The sequence below is a fragment of the Clinocottus analis genome, unplaced genomic scaffold (genome assembly GCF_023055335.1).
Source record: "Clinocottus analis isolate CAN_PGR_092001 unplaced genomic scaffold, fCliAna1.0.p SCAF_12, whole genome shotgun sequence".
Lineage (NCBI taxonomy): Eukaryota > Metazoa > Chordata > Actinopteri > Perciformes > Cottidae > Clinocottus > Clinocottus analis.
In genome coordinates, this window is record NW_027175843.1 from 6,218,684 (window position 1) to 6,236,875 (window position 18,192).

Genomic DNA, 18,192 nt, shown 5'->3' on the forward strand with positions numbered 1-18,192 from the left:
CCTGTATAATGAATGCTTTTCATCGGTGGTAGCCAGCCGCCAGTGGCGCAAAATCTGATGAAATCGTAGAGAATGGAGGGAAAGGAGACGCTTCAATAAAATGACAAGTTTTCAAAAGATTGTCCACAGGGGAGCGCTGAGATCAACATATAATGACATTTCCCCATCGTAGCTTTAAAGAACAGTTAACATTTTTGGGAATACGTATATTTGCATTCCTGCAGATAGTTAGACACCGCTCTGGTGTTTCAAGTCCCGCTGAGAACTTATGAAAGAACTGAAGGATATTTATGTATTCTTGGCTATATTCCCAATGTTTAATAGCTTTGTCCACTCAAGTGAGTCATGTAGCTTGATAGTCAAGTTGAACAAGTTTCCAGCAAATTGGCAAAAGAAAATGCTCATGAATATGCTGTTATGGCAATATGAGAAGTTGGTTCGTTGAGAGAAATTGTTTTGTTTTTTTTCAAATCTGCCATTTAACCGCCGCAGAAGAAGAAGCGGGCGTAAGGAGTTTACAGAACTAAATCAGCATTTGAAACGTTAGCCTGATGGAAATATGACATTCCTGTTTGTTTCATGTAATGTGAGGAATATTAGTCTGCTCAATGTGCCACACATCTTATTTACCAACACGTTTCATCTCTGCAGTTAAGCTCCGGCTTCAGTGGATGTTTTTCAGCTACCAAGGCGCTCTGACATGTTGTGTTTTTTGAACCACTTACTGTTACATCTTAACTTTAAAGTGTATACACATGGAAACCGGCAGATGGAAATCCATTTCATGCATTTAAATGCAGTGTTGAGATTGGCCTGCAGGCCAAAAACATGGCGATTGTAAATCCTCTAAAATTCCCTTCTTTTGTCCTCGTGCACCTTTTCCTCAATCAGAGTCTCCACACAGGATCCGTTTCATAAAAAATGCCTCACCTGCTCGCTCTTCAGATCAAAGTGCACCTCCTACGACGCCGTCCTCAGCCCAGACCGTCAACATGTTCTCCTCAACTGCAGAGGTAACGCCAAAACCGTGGCATCCTAACTGAGCGTGAAATTAATTCACAGCACTTTTCAGCACCTGCTTCACTGTCATATCACATATTCACTGCTCTAAAATATTGTCAGAGGATTCATTATTATTGAATGAACTCTGTATCTTAATTATGTTCAGTTTAAGAGTTCCAATTGTAATCTTCCATTTATGCTAAATTGAGTCAGTGTGTCACATTTATTCATTGACGCCAGCTGAACAATGGAATAGAAAGCCTGAAACATACTGAATATTTATCCTGAAAATAGATGTACTTTTTGTGAGAGAGTGACCACTGTACTCAAGGGATATTACAGTTAATTTTCAGCTATTACCAAATCTATTTATGATATGTTATTTTGTTTTTTTCGGGTCTCTTAAAGGAACAGTTCACCCCAAATTTAATGATACATATTTTCCTCTTTCCTGTTGTGCTATTTGTAAATCTAGATTGTTTTGGTGTGAGTTGACTAGTTTGGAGATAACAACACCAAAAGAGATGTTTGACTTACTTGACTATTCTTCAATATAACAGAGCTTAAAATGTCTCTTTAAACTATATTGATACATAGTGCTACAGGTAGGTTTGCGGTGAACTATCACCTTATTCACCTAATTGTGTTATGCTGCGTTCAAACCTTTTTCTTAACGCTTTTTCACCTGAGTTTACTCTTGGTGGTTAATTCGCTTCATTCACTTGTTGAGACTAATAAAAATGTGTTAGAGATCTGATAAAATGTGTAATCAGAAATACTTCCCCCCATACAGGTCCTGGAATACCCCAAACTACTCTTCACAGACTAAGTGATATGAACAGTAAGTACTCTGGCACTAACAGACTGAACCAGGACTCTTTCAATCAATTGCATCATGTATATTTATTTATTATGTTTGTGTGGAAGCCGACTTTATAAATGTGCGCCTGAAAAGTGCATTAATCAATCAAATTAACTTAAACACATTGCGATAAAAGGAGTTGCTGGGATCAATGAATCTGCCGTCTTCGTACTGCAGGCTCACGGGTGAAAGGATGTTGATGATTCCAGTCTCCTCAAATCACATTTTGAGTTGTTTGACCTTGATTCGTCAAAATTCACTGTTTCAGTTTCTGAACTCGTGTGACTTTGAAAGTGACAGTTTGTTTGTTTGATAAAGATTGTGAGCAGAGTTCTGATCATCTCGGAACACTTTGAAGGGAATGAGTTGTCCAGGGTTTTGTCTGCTTATTGCTGAGTATGTTGCCGGTGGGAGTTTTCCTCTCACTCCAGTCATTCTTCTTCTGGCCTTTTCTTCTCACAGAGCACAGGACTGTGGAAATGAACACAGCATTAAGACAAGCGCTGCTGAACAGGAGGATACCCAAGTGGGAAAGAAGAACCGTACAAATCAACAACTTTGGTACGACATTTCTTTTTTTTGTGCCATGCTTACATCATCCGACTTTCTCCCTTTTTTTTATTTCACCAACAACTACCTCTCATTCGCTCCTTGCTCTGTTATGAGCAATAATCAAGAGGTTGAGAAAGCAAGTTAAGATTTGAATACAACAGTGCAACTATTCTTCTTCTGCACGGTGTGTTTCCATGCACACAAGAAACGGGATTACGGGGATTACATTAAAGGGGTTACGAGGGTCCTGTTAATTATGCGTGTTTAGATTACTCCCTCACAACTTTATTTTGGTAGAAATACAACTTCTTTATTTCTGCTATAGTAGTCATGACATGAGCTTCTTTTTTGAAATGGCAATGTTGGTCACTCCACCATTTTCTTTCCGCCTGAAATATTAAGTATTGAACCATTTGAGGGATCGTCACGCCACTTGGTAAAGATATCGATGTCTCCCTCAGGATGGAAAACTTGTAAAAATTTGCAAACGGCAGCATGCCAACAAGCTGAACGAGCATCAGCATGTTAGCAAGCTTAATAGCATGCTGACATTAGCTCAAAATGTCCAAGAGCTCCAAACTGTTACTACCTAAATACACTGTTACCCACCAGCTGGACAGCCAGGCTCACTCATTCAGGATGAACACAACTCGAGCTAACAGGTGCACAGCTTTTTGAGCTGATTATGAAACACCCCAGTAATCAGAATTGCCCGATATCGCTTCAATTAGAGGCTGCAGCTCACCATATGGCTGTATTTCTCTCGTCCGTTGAGGAGAAACACAGTTAAATGGAGCCCTGACATCAAATGTTGAGTGCACAGAGGCTCATTTTTCACATGAACCATTGTGTTGATTTCAGCTTTATTTTGTGAGTTTTGAGGATTTTCATAGAACCTTTTCATTCATTCGGTTCCAGGCAGTTTAGCCCCAAATCACTCATAGGCTTCGTCTTCAGTTTTTCAGTCCTGTATTGGGTCTTATAAGTGATATTCTCACTTATCCTCCAGTAGCAGTGCGGTCTTCGCCCTGCTGGTTCACAGCAGTTAACACCTCTGACAACGATGCTTCTTCGTTTCATCTACTCTCACATCATCTCACAGTGTGTGAAAGACAAACACCTTTGAGTTTGACCTTCTAGTCGGACTCTAAAGTAAGACATTTCCGTCCGTCTGTATCTCTGTGTCCTGCTGGAGAAAGTCAAAGTCAGCTATATTGTCAATTTCTTGACATATACCAAACATACAGATTTCCAACAAATTCAGCTGTTTGAAAGGCTAGTGTTGTGAGCATGAAGCATGCTTTGATGAAGTTCGTGCAATTTGGATATTGTTCAATGTTAATAAACTTGTAATAAACAAGCAATCAATGCTCTGGGCAGCGATCCCAGACCACGCTGCGAGCAGCGCTTCCGGAAGCCAAGCGACTGCCTCGATCCAAGTGGGCACGGACATCTGAGCGGCCACGCCCTGAATGACAGCGCCCTGAACGGGAGTGCACTGGTACATGCAATTAAAAAGACGTTGTCAAACCTCAAATCAAGCCAAATCGTTCAAACTAACATAAAACATTCTCATGATTAACTTGTCAAGCTTGGCAATGCTTGGCGTCGGCGATCGGTGCACAAGGTCCCTGAAAATACACGTGCATTGCAGTGCATAACAAATGTCCCACCCTGACTCATCTTTACCTTAAAAATCTCTGGCCTGAATATTCAAATGAATGTTTAGTTGTGTTGGAGAAATATATTGTATGTATTTGAGAACAAATGGCATAATTTGAAATCTTGAAATTGTGTTTTGCAGCACTTCGTCTGGAGTTGATTGTCCCAATAGGTCTGGATGAAGCAAAGGAGCACCCGCTGTTATTGATTCTGTATGTCATTATATTTTCAATTACTTTGAAAAACAATGCAGAATAATTTAAATCCATAAGGTATTAAATGAAGAAGCTGAGAATCAAATGCTTGGTTAATAAGATGAAAATGTAATCCTTAAATCAGAAGTTCCCAACTTCCAACAAACTTAAACTTTGAATTGTCGTGTGACAAAATGTTTAAGTAGACGCAATGAAAGGGGAGCGGCTGCAAGTAGACTACCTTTGACTTTAAGTGGTCACAAGCCTTAAAGGTTGGAAACTACTGATCTATATTATGGGTTATACATGAACAACCATCTTTATTCTGTGTTTATTTGGATGTGTTGAAGAATTGTCATGGAATCCCTGGCCTTCCTAAAGGACTAAACTCAAACCATCCTCTCACAGTGACAGCGCCCCCGGTGGTCAGGCTGTGACGGACCGCTTCTCTCTCAGCTGGGACTCGGTGCTGGTCAGCTCGGACAGCGTCCTTGTGGCCCGTCTGGACGGCCGGGGCAGCGGCTTCCAAGGCCAGAGTGTCCTGCACGAGGTCCACCAGAGACTGGGAACTGTGGACGTTCAGGACCAGATCACCGCTCTGGAGTAAACTTTTTTTCCCTTCTGAAAAAGAATTACTGTATACAGTAGGTTCTCCAAATATGGCTGACATTGATGCTTATATCTGTGTGTGAAAAGGCCTTTTTTTGTTGATAGTGTATTTTAATATATTTCTTCCTACTCTTTCCCCCTAGCTGTGCTCGTATGAAATAAGATAAGCCTTTATTGAAGCCAGAAGGGGAAATTTTGTTGTTGCAGCAGCACAATAAAACAAAGAAGTAAAGTGAAATGGAACAAGTAGAAAATAAAGAAAAAGAGGTATAGAAAAAAATAGGAATAGACAAATTAAATAAAAATAGAAACTATATGAAAATAAAGGCTAAATTACTGATGCTTGGACAGTGGCCCTTTAAGCTCTGACGCTCCAGGTTGCCCTCTAGCATCTGTTTGGATTAGCATGTCAGTGTTAGCGCGTCAGTTTTCTTCAAATAAACTATTTTGTTCACAGAAAACATACAATGTATGCTGGTTACATGCAGAGAGGCTCTTTTCAAAATCATGTTTCGATCTAGGTTGACTCAGTTCAGGGTTTACTTTGGCTACTGGGTCCGGTTTAGCTACGTAACGTTAGCTACGAACAAACAATTGTAAAATTAGTCCTTGTTAACTTGTTTTTACACAGGACAGAAGGACAAGCTGTGGTTTTTGATTCGTTGGGATTTAGAACAGGTTGCATCTTGCTAACTCAGACTGCTAAAGCTAAATTAGCAAACATTCAGCTGAATTTCCAAGGCGGATACTCTGCTGTGTAGTCTCATTAGAAAGGGATTGCTTCATGTTTGCTTTGTAGTTAACTCTGTCTACATTTTCAGGCACCTAGTCAGACTACCTTACATCGATGGCAACAGAGTTGGAGTTTATGGAAAGGTAACATAACACTTGTATCAATAAAATCAATAACCACAGATAGTGACTACTGTTACTAATCCAAAATTCTCTAAAAGCCGCCTTGTTCTGTTTGTTCCAGGCGTATGGAGGATTTCTTTCTCTTCTCCTGCTCCTGTCCCACGGCTCCATGTTCCGGTGTGGCATCGCTGTCGCCCCCATAACAAACTGGAGACTTCATGGTATCATAGGACGAAAAAATATCATATAAAATTACAATATCACAATGATCTGAATTTGTGGCATATATATCTAAAGCGTGACAAAGACATTCAAACAGCTAGTAAAACCAATTATTCCATAGGTCATTGTGTATTCTTTATCGGATTTAAGCTATACGCCATCGTGATGGGATTTGAATTACAAAGCAACACTAAACAACTTGGCCACCGATTCAGAATGTCAAACCAACTCAAGAAGGCTAATAAATAGAGCGGAGCAACATTAATCATCAATGGCATGTTCTAGTTTAGTGAAGAAGTGAAGTGGAGAAGTAATCCTGAAAGGCATTGGAAGGCTTGTCCTGAATGAATAGTGGGTGAATTAAAACAGCAATGCTGTCGGTACTCACAATATCTCTGTTTCCTTTTGTCATCCTTTTAAAGGGTCGGCCTACACTGAGAAGTACTTTGGCTCCCCGGCAAAAGAGGATCACAAATACCAAGTAGGATACAAATAGTTGTAAACAGCTCGAACGCATGCTCATTCCTCTCTCTGTTTGACTTTGAAAGTGTTGAACTCACTGTACCTGAATGCAAACAACACTCTTTTATTCTAGCATTCAACATGAAAAGAGACACAGGAGTTGGTTTTTATTTCCAGCACAAAGCAGTAGCTTTCAAAGCACATGCTGTCATATTCCAGTAATACTGGGGGTATTGTGCAGAGGCTGGGTGAAGAGGAATCCCCAAAATATTGGAGAGAGTGGTAATCATTGCCCTCTCAGCTAGTTACATTTATTGTCTCACATAGAGAGAAGGTTCAATATGCAATAGGCGAGAAGAGAAGAGGTTGAGATCTGGATACAAAACCAGTCGGCTTGGCTATCAAGCTACCAGAATAAATGGAGAGAATTCTTAAGGAATTAGCTTAACTTAGGTATGTTTTAGTTCTTTTATGTCAGCTTGTATTGGCCATGTTTCATGTTGTTCTAAGACAAACACAAACAATTTCCGGTTACGTGAATATCTGGACAGATGCAGACAGTAGAAATCAGTCATGATCAATGATACAGAGTTGTGTCATTTCCATACAGCTTTTCTTATGTAAAACCTCATAATGCACATACAAATATGTGGACTAATAAGGCTCATAACCGGTTGTAGCTGTTTGGAATGTGCACATTGACATGATCTGAACACATCGCGCCACAGAAATATGCTTTCTGTTATCGTTGAGTGTTTGTTTGTTTGTGGAGATATTGAAAGTCCAATCATGGATTGCCTGTTTTATTTTTGCAACACAGTTTTCTAAAAAACATTAGATGTTTACACATTGTTGCCATGCTAACCGCGTCACTCCGACATATGCCAGTCATAGCATCTTTTAATTGACGTGCAGTTTCGTAAAGACATGAGCAGACTCTCAGTTCCAGTTCAGTTTCTGACTCAACAGATAAATCTGGAAAACTGGATTTGGTGTCTGGCTTTGTCCCCGACAGACCTTTATCACACTTCCACATGATAGCAGGAGCAGCACAGGTGTAACTAATGGCATTAATCATGGCTGCATGCCAGCTTCAGGAAGCCGGTTGAGCACTTGCTGGCTCACCGGCGAGGCGTAATGGACCTGAGACTGTTGATGTGATTCATTACACCTGCGCTTCTTCTGCTGCTACAAGTCAACATGTCTGCTGTGAGACAGCTCTACTACAATGACCATTCATTTTGCATTTTCACAAGATTACACAGATTCACACCCTTGACTAGGTACATCTCCATGGCAACAGCCACTGGGGCTCATGGGTGTTAAAGTATTCAGAACTTTCCGTTGTCCCAAACCGGAAGAAAAGAGATGATTTGTTAAAAGCAGTGTTGACATTTTAAATATTGGCCATTACATAAACCTTATCCTGAATATTCTGAATACTTCTGGATTATAAAGATCATTGCTGGTATAATACAATAAATAGGAAAAGGGAATATATTGCTTTTAAGTCTTTTGTTTGTAATTGTAATTACTATTATTTAAAAAATACAAGAGAAGTAGAAACAGACGTGCCTTCTAGCCTCTATGTTATGTATGTCTCTAAAAGCTTTGTTAGTTTCTGTACATTACAAACCTCTTGTTTATGATATTGTTTGTTCATGCCCCTAAACTTTGTGAGTGAGAGGCTGTGAAGACTTGACATGGTGAAACAATGAATGTGACAGCTCTTTGCTGCAACATATTACGATACCGTGACCACATTAGAACATATTACATAGATTTGTGTGGATTAATTTAATATTTTTTTACTCCTTGATCTGAACATCTTTCAGGACATATCGAATAATCTATTTACACATTTTTTGTCAAAACATCTTAAATGACAAAATAAAATGTTTGATGAAAAGAATCTGTTCCTGCTTCCATCTTGTATCCTTAATGTTTCAGTGTAAACTTAATATGCCAGGCTGAGCACACATCTACCATGATGTTGTTGTTTTTGTTTTTTTTACGTCTCCATGCTTCTACTTGTAGACCGGGTGTTTGACGCCACATTGCTATGAATTGTGGGTAATTCCCTTGGGCAAAGTCTGCTGAAACGCTGACTTACGAAAAGCTCTAAATGTCTTCCAGAGAATCCTCAAACACTCGACCGCGGGACAGAACTAAACCCTCACAGACTTTACTTTAAGTCTGTGAGTCCGTGAGGGTGGAGACTGGACATTGTTGATTACCTTGAATAAGATCTTGTTCAGACTCTCAGTGTTTCTGTCCACCGAGGCTCATCTGACTGTTCCCTGTCTCTGCGGCAGATTTCCAGTCTGCTCAGAAACCTCACGGCACCGAGTCCTCTGAACCTTCGCATCATCCACGGCACAGCAGATGGTGAGTACACGTAGGACCAGGTACGGCAGATATGTGGACATGTTACTTTGCAGGCCGGCACCATTTGAGACTGACGTTAGCCGCTATAAATTGACTATACATATGTACTATGTGCTATTTTGTTGTGAATGTTACTTTTGCTCCTCTTCCATTTGTATCACCGCTAACAATGCGTGGTCAGGGATTTCACATGCACATACATGTTTATGTGCAGTCATATTCTTTGTGTGCATTGGTTGCTTCAGTGTGGCAATCTCATTCCTGACTTGATGCTACCTGGTCTCAGCAACATCACTGCTCCAGACAGAATCTCACAACACACGTGATGAATTGACTTGCTGCTAAATGTGATGAGCTGAACACGGGTTTTTGGCTCGACAGTTGAGTTTTTCATTAAACGCCAAACTGTGGAAGTGTAATGGAATGAGTCCTGCAGCTGGGATGAATTTTTCATTTAATGTATCTGATCTCTCTTTTTCAGCCACTGTTCATTTCCAGCATTCTGCTGAGTTGGTCAAACTGCTGTCTGCGTCGAACGTTAACTACACTCTCCAGGTGACTGCTGCCGCTTCTTCTCTGAGTTTAGTTTATTTTACTAACATCATGTGTCAAGCAACCCTCTTTTCTTTAATGCTTTAAATATCCAGACAACACAATCTCACTCCTAAATCGCCAAATACAACAGTATACTGTAATTGTTAGAGTTTTTGTTAACATATTTTGTCACCTCTGTCGGTACTCACAAAATAAAAGTTACATCAACCACAATCCTTTCCAAACCCTTACTAAGTAGATTGTGTTTCCTAAACCTAGCTTCCTGTCAAGACGGAAGTTTATTTTGAAAATAAATGATCCGTGTAACAATTAACACGCCGTCCTTGACACGCCCAAAAGTGGTGCTCGAGGGATACCTAGAGTTTGAGGCACATGGTCATCTCTAGCTGACGAGTTGGGAGTCAGAACACGTTGGTCCCGCCTCTAGGACATGAAGCAACCTGTGAAGAAACTGCTGCTTCCTCTGCCTCGTGCTCCTAAAGTCACTTCACTGCTGTCATAGCACCTAAACTCAGATCAAAGTGTCAATATCCCCTCGCTTTATTCTCTATTTCTCACCAATTGTTTTCAGAAAGATATTTTAGATATGTTTAGCTGTGTGTGAGAATCTTGCTGCTGCTTGCAGAATATAGTGACATAAATGACAAAAAGGGTCAGGACAAACTATCATGTGAAATGTTCCTGACACGGACAGGAAATAATACTATTTATAGTTTCACAAGACATGTTTCTATCTGAAAAAAAAAAAAACTCAACAAAAAAGGTTTGATCTGATTTGTAATCTTGTCATCTTACTGTTCTGGATCAGATAGTTCCTGATTTAAATCGCCCCCCTACCTTTTGATGAAGTGAGACCCTTCAACGACATTATGTGTGGAAAGTCAATATTCTTTGAAGTAGGTACAAGAGAGTTTAGTTTTTTCCAAAGCTCAGGTATTGAAGAGGCATTGTGATTGAAACATTTCAAAGGTGCTCTGCCCGCTTAAGGTAGCTGTGAAGATCAACAGCATATGCGTGCGTTTGGAGCAGCCAGTTAGTTTAGTTGAGCATTGATGTACCAGCTGGTCTGCTGGGACCAAAGGCAGAGTGCCAACTGTTTATGAAGGCACGAGGCAAATTTCACTGAGCTGTTAATCACCGTATCCAGCGAGTCACGCGTCGGCTGGTAACAACAGCGATAAAAACCCCAAATAAACAGTTTGCTGTGTTTTGATTGCAATAAACAGATCAAATGGATTTATAAAAACCTGCAAGCAAACAACTTTTAAAATGCTTGTTTTTTTCAGTGGAGTTTGGATTAAACCAATACAGTCAACAGATAGGCTCTGCTAACGATAAAGCTGTTCCAGCAACACTCAAAATAACATCATCTATACTTTTATCTGGTTGCTGTACTAATATTAGCTGATATCAGAGAGACAGTTAGAATGTATTTTAACCTTTAACCCTTAGCAAGAAAGTCATTTCACAAAACGAACATTTCATTGAGTACTTTTACCACTACAAGTTGAAATCAAGGACACCTTGTTTCCTATTTCCTGCTGCCTAGATCTTCCCGGACGAAGGTCACGATATGGCCTCCACCAAGAGCCAACACTACATGCTGAACTCAGTGCTCACCTTCTTCAGGCTCTGCTTTGAGGAGCACGTTGTCGTCCCGGAGAAATCCAAAGAGTACGACTAACCCGTGGAAGACTTTTTGGAGCAGTTGTTTGTCACCGGCCAACAAAGAGAGGCTGTGTTATCCAGAAGTGCGTCTATCTCTAAAAGCTTTAGTGTGTCGATGCATTACATCTGCTAGGACCAGCATGGACAGGGTTGTGATGAATAATTGCCGCGTGTAAAAGATGGTTGTATTATTGCTGTACTCCAATGTTTCAGATTAGACTTCTTGTTTGTTTCTTATACCGAGTACAAATGTCAGGGAATCAAAGAAACTTGTATTTTTCCATTTTACAGTATAGTTTTTGCCGACTGCTGTAATCTACTGTGAATATTTCTATTTACTGCAAAGGAAACTATTTAACTTAACGTTGGAGATCATATCGCAAAACAACTTCTGCAGGTGCCTTTACCTCATCACAGTCTCGAGTTCCCAACCGTCTAGCATCGAAGAGTTCCTGGACTAACCACAAGGACTAATCAGATCATGAACATGAAACTTAGTCAGCACTGAGCATCTCCAGTAGTGGTGGACTGGTTCCTCACCACAACTCATTGGTGCCACATGGTGGTTTTAATCACATCCAGGTAACCATTGCATAAAACCTCAGACCCATTGGGACTGGATCTATTTCTAGTCATCATTCTATTGTTTAATTTTCTCTCAGTGCAAGTCCAAAAAAAAAATAGTTTAGCTGATCTCGACAGATAAGAAGCATGCTAGTAGTTGGGGACTGCCAGGAGAACAGGACCCTGTATAAGCTTCTTAAACATTATGTCATCTACAGGCAGCCTACTGCACTTCTCTTTTGAGGCCGCTCCATTATTAGTTTACACGTTGGCTAATTGACACCATCATTTCTGGGTAACACTTAATAATAATTATCACAGATGAACTATAAACTGATGATGTTAATTCATCTTTATTGTTGTCTCTGCCATGAGGATCATACAATCGCTTCTGTCCGTGTGTGTGAGTGTGTAAGTGTGTGTGTAAGTATGTGTGAGTGTGTGTGTGCGTGAGTGTGCACCTCTGTATCTGTCCGTGTCTATTCTCGCATACTGCTGCAGTAAATGCTATTGTGGGTGTTCGGTTCTGACTGCCGGCTCAAGGACAGGTCATGAGGTATGAAGTGATTCATATGACCACTTTGAGCCGACTGTCTGCATACAACAACGCTTAAATCATCTGAATACATTGTGTCCGACGACATCTTCTCGGTGTCTCGGCGGGGTTTCAGACAGTCGTAGGTTGCATTTATTCAGTCACACCAAACAGCAGCGAGCTCTGCAGACACAGCCGGCAGAGATCTGCTCTCCACTCAGTGCTCTTGTCTAGTGAAGTAGTTAACAAACAATGAAATGACCACTAACCATGTTTACTAATCATTAGTTATGCTGAGATGACAACTATTTGTTATTCATCAACAATTTGTGTGAAATGAAGGGAATGAATACTTTTTTTTTTTGAATACTTTTTTTACTATTGCATCATCGCTGAGAAGTGACAATAACAATAACTTTCTGATTACATCTGATTATCTACAGATGGACCAAGGACCAATTATTAACCATTCACACATTATTAAGTCTCTATATTGAACATATATGATTTACAAAGTATTAAGCATTTAACATAATTTTATAATCATCCATTGCAACTTTACAATAGCATCCAGGTAATGCCATAGAAGGTTTATAAACTAATTATTAACCATTTACAAAGTTGTATAAATACCTGATCCATCTTTATATGTGACATTTATTGATGTTTTACCAAAGTTTATGAATCATTTGGTTATCATTCACAAATACTTATTTTCAGTAAATGCAATGATGTAACGTGTAACAATACAATAACAACAATAGCGTTACTAATAGCTAGTCATCATTATTCATTTTCATTGTTTGTTAACAGTCAAACAACCATAATCTAAAATGTAATCAACTATTAATGTACCATGTATTAATAATGGTTCTTAGTCACATTAACTATTCACAGTTCCCTTTCGCAGCATGGATCACCGGAGAACTGAAGAAAACTTCAAAAACAAGTTCTGAAGCATCACTTCTGGTGATTTCTGAGCAGATGTATGGACGTTCATTCCCAATGGACACCAAGTTATGACTTTGATATTTGCATCAAATCAGAAACTACACTGCAGTAACACTGATTGGAAGCCCTTTCATGAATAAGACCAATCAAAGCTGAATGCTTTTTCCACCATCCCGCTATGTTCTTTTGAATGTTCATGACGGCCTGGATCCTTTACTGTTACATGCAGCGTTTCACATCCCAGAATGTGAAAAGTGTTTCAAACGGGCAGAAAACAAAGACGTTTTAATATTACTGTGTTCTGTACAGCGTGCTTTGCCCATAACTAGATCACCATATCCTCCCTCGAGTAGGACGTAGCAAACCAGAACATTTTCTGACCGTGATCCTGTGCTGCTTACACTTCTGCACTTGCTTGATCCTGTTATATATACTGACATTTGAGTATTTGGGAAAAAATATGTATGTGCTGAAATAAATTGTTCAACAAGACAGTGTTTCTTGCATCTGTGCCTTTCATTGTTTGCTGTTGTGCTCAGAGGACGAACCAATACAATGAGTTTCATTCGGAGCCAAAATAACGTTCACAATCTTGATTGAAAAGTGCTGATGGTGCACCGTGGCAGCAGCGGCAGATATTATCTTACTGTTGCCACAGACTGCTGCAGCATTATTTTTCTAATGACGCTTTAACAAAAATCTGAGTGTCTACTGTGCCTATAAAAAAAAGAAAAGAGAATGAAATTACTTCCAGAACTGAGACACTTTACATCCAGGTTTGGAACTGTGAATTCAAACGGTGAACTAAAGACTGAAGAAAGCTTTGAACCCGGCTGTTGTTTATTGAAATGAATTAAAATCAGGAGAGTCTTAAATGAAGAAATGCATAAATGATACTACGAATGATTTTGACATGAGAGGAAAGCTGAATGAAAATAAAGAGTCTTTGGCTATTAGGTGCTGTCGTTTTCAGTTCACGGATGTTAATTGTAACATTTTTGTCGTCTAACATTGTCTCATTCAGCGTCAAGTTGTGCTATCTTCTGGCTCCAAAAGAACAAGATGGCGACGGCCGAATGGTCGAGCTCGAGGGTTTAAAAACCAGAACACTACTGGGTGAGTCATTAAGCAGAACTTCTAATGTGCTCACTGGAGGGGCCACGATGAGTGTGCTGGGGTGAAGGGTTGCGTCATCTTGACACTGACACTACAGCTGACAGCCATTTTAAACTTGGACAGCAGCGAGATTTTTGGCTCACAGAGGTCGTAGCAAAATCTGATTGGTTCAACTGAAAGTGGATGTTATTAGCCTGGGAATGATGCTCCCTGCTTAATTGCATGACAAAGGTCTTCTGGTCTACTTGATATTAAATACTTAAACCTATTATGTCATCTGAGTTTATTGTACGTCCTAGTTTGCTCCATTACATTGTACGTTACTTTCATCACACAGGTTTGCCTATAGGTTGTGTGTTACATGTATTTGCATCGTTATAAGTGGAGTACACTGAAGAGCGTTTTTACCACAAGTTGTATGTGACGATGAAAACATCTGCTCAGCCATCGAGGCCACTGAGTGCAGGCGTGCAAGAGTCCGAAGGCCATGATGATGCCTCTGCTCTCTACTGTGAGTCCCGAAGGGAGGACACAAAAGAACGTTCCTGTGAAGAACTGTGAACTCGTTTTAAAACAGTCTCACTGTAACACTGATGCGTCTGTATGAGTAAACCAGACGATCGGTGAAAAAATATTAAGCTATTTTTACACAGTTATTACTAATGCTTCTTATCACAGCAGACTCAGACCCCGCTGCAGTAAAATGAGAGGTTTTCTAAAGGGATTCCGGTGCTTGAAAAACACTTACCACTTTTGGCCACAGTGGGCTTCAACGTCAACATCAATTGAAGGTTCCTCATAGTAACTTTACATGGAAATCTAGAACAATCAATATAGCCGGAACAATTTACCTGATTCACTTCTCTGCTCTTTATCAGCATAACTCCTTGTTTTTCATAGTCTTTTTTTATTCATAATCATCACTAGAGGACAATCACAATAACCCCCAGAAGTTCAACCCCTGCCCTTTCCCTTTTAAAACAGCAAAAAGAACAAGAACAAGCATTACAAAATCCATCCGAAGAAGAAAAATCAACAGCTGAAAGGAAAACAGGAAAAAAATGGTACAACACATTCGGGTCAAATGAATCCTTCCCCATAGACTAAACTATCTATGAGATCTGACATCTCAAAAATATATTTATGTACACACTCTGCTGTATTGGTACTGTACAAAATGTGACAACACTTGACACGTTCCCTGTAGACATGCAAACACCTTACTGACACTGTAAAATTGTCCGTCTTAGTACACCCATTGCCGTTAATAACCACTGCAGTTAATTATTATCTTCTTAAAACAAGAGAATATCCACGAAAAAGGAAACCGTCTCTCGACTTCAAGAAAGCTCTTTAATCTTAGAAGAATGTATGAGAGAATTTTAAGAAAGAAAAAAGAAGATTTAATGACGTGTGGCCTGAAACTGAAACTACTGTACGGCCAATATCCATCACCTTCATATAGACAGAATAACTTAGTCATGATACAGCTCACGTAGTGTTGTAACTGATACTAAACTGACTGCAGTGCTGTGTCTTGAGGACCTGAGTTGACATAGGTTAACATGACACTGCTAATAGATGACGACCGCTGCCAGCGAGTAAGATTACAGTATGTTGAACCTCATAAGGCATTGTACATGTCTACACGAGACCCCTGCACAATAAAGTGTGACCTATAAAGACGGTTGTTCATTCAGGGTGGGCGATGGCGGTGTGTTTTTAGCAGGAAGTAGCACTTATGCAGGAATCGGCTCTGCTTTTGCGGTGAACTAGCGTTTCCTTGTGCGACAATACGACAACCAAAGGAGAGGTGAGATCAAAAGTGTACATCTGTGTTCTTTTTTTTTTCTTTCCCGAGTGCTACCGCAAACGGGACTAACGTGGCAAAAATGAGTGAAGCCGCGAGGTGGGGGAAAAGAACCATGCACTTGTGGATGACTGCGGCCCACAGAGCCTGCGAGAGATGGAGGCGGTCTTCCGTGCGCTTTGCCGAGAAACGGAGCGTCCCAAAATTGAAATGACTTAATGCTAGAGGGCAGTTCCCGCCTCGAGTCCCGGGCTACGCGAGTGTCACTGTTTGTGTCCTTCACTTATCTTTTCAACACATGTACACACAGTCACACACTGGAGTTCTGTCTCTCTCTCATATACGCAGACGCACACACAATGCCATACACATACGCACACATACAGACACACACACTTTAAGAGCATCAGCAGCTCTAACCCATTGTCCATGTCCAGCGAAACACTTGGTCCAAACGTTAAAGGCCTTGACGGATTTTTAGCTAAATTCTTCAAGCTCTGCCAAAGGTCTGGCCCTCAATGCCTCCCGCCTACTCCTCCTCCTCCTCTTCCTCATCAGGCAGCGGTAGCAGCTCTTCCTTCAGACAATCCCTGTAGAAGCTGGTCAGTGTGGCGTAGAGGTGATGGCGACTCTGCTGAGACAGGAAGTGGCCCTCGTCTGGGTAGATCTGGTGGGTAAAAGGTAAGGTACATTAGTGGACTGAAGTTTGCGGACACAAACACTGCAGATGGAATATGGGATTGGCTGAGTGTTGTACAGTGCTGCTGTCTGCCATAGCTGGATACGACATCACGACGTCACTTCTTCGCATTCCAAATACGGTGATTTATGTTTATTGGTTGAAGAAAACAACCACATGGCGACGGCCGTAAGTCCAAGATGGCGACGGCAGAATCGTCGTACCCCAGGCTTCAGAGTGGCAGTCCACAAACCAACGGGTGATGTCACTATTAATACGTCCACTTAGGGTTCAGTTCATGCTCAAACCAATAACAGGGTAAAAGGATCAATTGATGATGTGTTATGTAGAAGGTGTTACTTCTATTGACAAACCCACAGAGAAACTCTTGAAACCCAGTGTATTCTACCTGCTTTGCACCTATAAGGCAGGTCCTCCCACTGATGTCCAGCATATTTTAGGAATACCACAGTGATTATATTGTTGGGGTATCATGTGTAGGACTCAAAATAACAGTTGAATAATTGAATTTACATTTATTTTTACTATTAACATTAATATTTGTATATTGTCTGTGCTTATACACGTTGTTACACGTTTCCCAATATTCAAAGTAAGACAAGAAGATATGAGGAAATTTTAACATTTTCCATTGTCTGAGAGAGTTTAGCAGCCGCTTGTTCGTCTTCTCCTCTCTATGTGTATATGACTGTGTCATCTGCATGTATCACAATTTCTAAATCATCACAATAGGGGAGACCATTGATGTACAAACTAAATAACAAAGGGCCAAATATAGAGCCTTGTAGTACTCACATAGTACAGACTCTTGTTGATCTACCCAGTGTGTGTTACACTGGGTGTGGTCCGATAGATATGATTGAATCATATTTAATGTGTTGTTAGAGATATAGTGAAACAACGTTTAAAGTATTACATGGTTAACTGTGTCAAATGCCGTACGTGAGTCAATCCTACAAGCGTTCCTTTGTCCAATAAGCTAGTTTCAGTAAGACCAATGGATTACATCAGATGTATTGTGTCCTCTTTTTTTTTAGATATTATATTATGTTATTATTGCCGAATCATGAGACAAATACCATCCTCTAATGACTAATGCCTGTTCAATGTAAGTACTAGATGTTGTAAATTTGTACTTGAAAAAATAATATCCACCATCTTTTGCTTTTTAATTTTTATGAGAATAAAGTAATTATAATAATTTCAAACACAGGAATCTGGAACTTTCTAAATCAATGTATTTGCAACCACAAGACACTATATGGATCTTCAGTAATTTAGCTCCAGACTTCTACCAGTACATTTGTCAATGATCTCTTTCACGCTTTACATTTTCCTGCTGAAGTGGTTCAAGAAAGACATTTTTGTTGGCCTCCCTGAATTGCGTTGCAACCTTGTTTCTATCAACCCATCAGTTGCTTTGGAATTGTTTTTCAAGGTTGCCACTCGTGTCTTCATTAAAGGCCAGAAGATTTCATTCAGCTA

At 40.1% G+C, this 18,192-nt stretch overlaps 2 protein-coding genes across 4 annotated transcripts in view; one reads left to right on the forward strand and one right to left on the reverse strand.

The window, feature by feature from the left end:
* The window catches only part of LOC137783346 (inactive dipeptidyl peptidase 10-like), a 104,317-nt gene extending 90,754 nt beyond the window's left edge, over positions 1-13,563 (forward strand). Inside the window, exons 16-27 of one of the 2 annotated variants that reach the window (XR_011077323.1) lie at positions 892-1,013; positions 1,796-1,843; positions 2,327-2,425; positions 4,221-4,290; positions 4,681-4,875; positions 5,703-5,757; positions 5,858-5,957; positions 6,381-6,439; positions 8,736-8,808; positions 9,290-9,363; positions 10,913-11,114; positions 13,041-13,563. Coding sequence is in view for 1 of the 2 variants with exons in the window: in XM_068573217.1 (XP_068429318.1) it covers positions 892-1,013; positions 1,796-1,843; positions 2,327-2,425; positions 4,221-4,290; positions 4,681-4,875; positions 5,703-5,757; positions 5,858-5,957; positions 6,381-6,439; positions 8,736-8,808; positions 9,290-9,363; positions 10,913-11,047 (1,030 nt within the window). In the remaining variant the exon portion in view is untranslated. Of the gene's footprint in view, positions 1-891; positions 1,014-1,795; positions 1,844-2,326; positions 2,426-4,220; positions 4,291-4,680; positions 4,876-5,702; positions 5,758-5,857; positions 5,958-6,380; positions 6,440-8,735; positions 8,809-9,289; positions 9,364-10,912 lie in introns of both variants that reach the window. The other variant, XM_068573217.1, reaches the window with a different exon arrangement.
* LOC137783345 (inactive dipeptidyl peptidase 10-like) overlaps positions 12,525-18,192 on the reverse strand; it is a 178,335-nt gene continuing 172,667 nt past the window's right edge. For both annotated transcript variants that reach the window (XM_068573213.1, XM_068573216.1), the window contains exon 26: positions 12,525-16,674. In XM_068573213.1, coding sequence (XP_068429314.1) covers positions 16,537-16,674 — 138 coding nt within the window. In that variant the 3' untranslated portion in view covers positions 12,525-16,536. The remainder of the gene's footprint in view (positions 16,675-18,192) is intronic.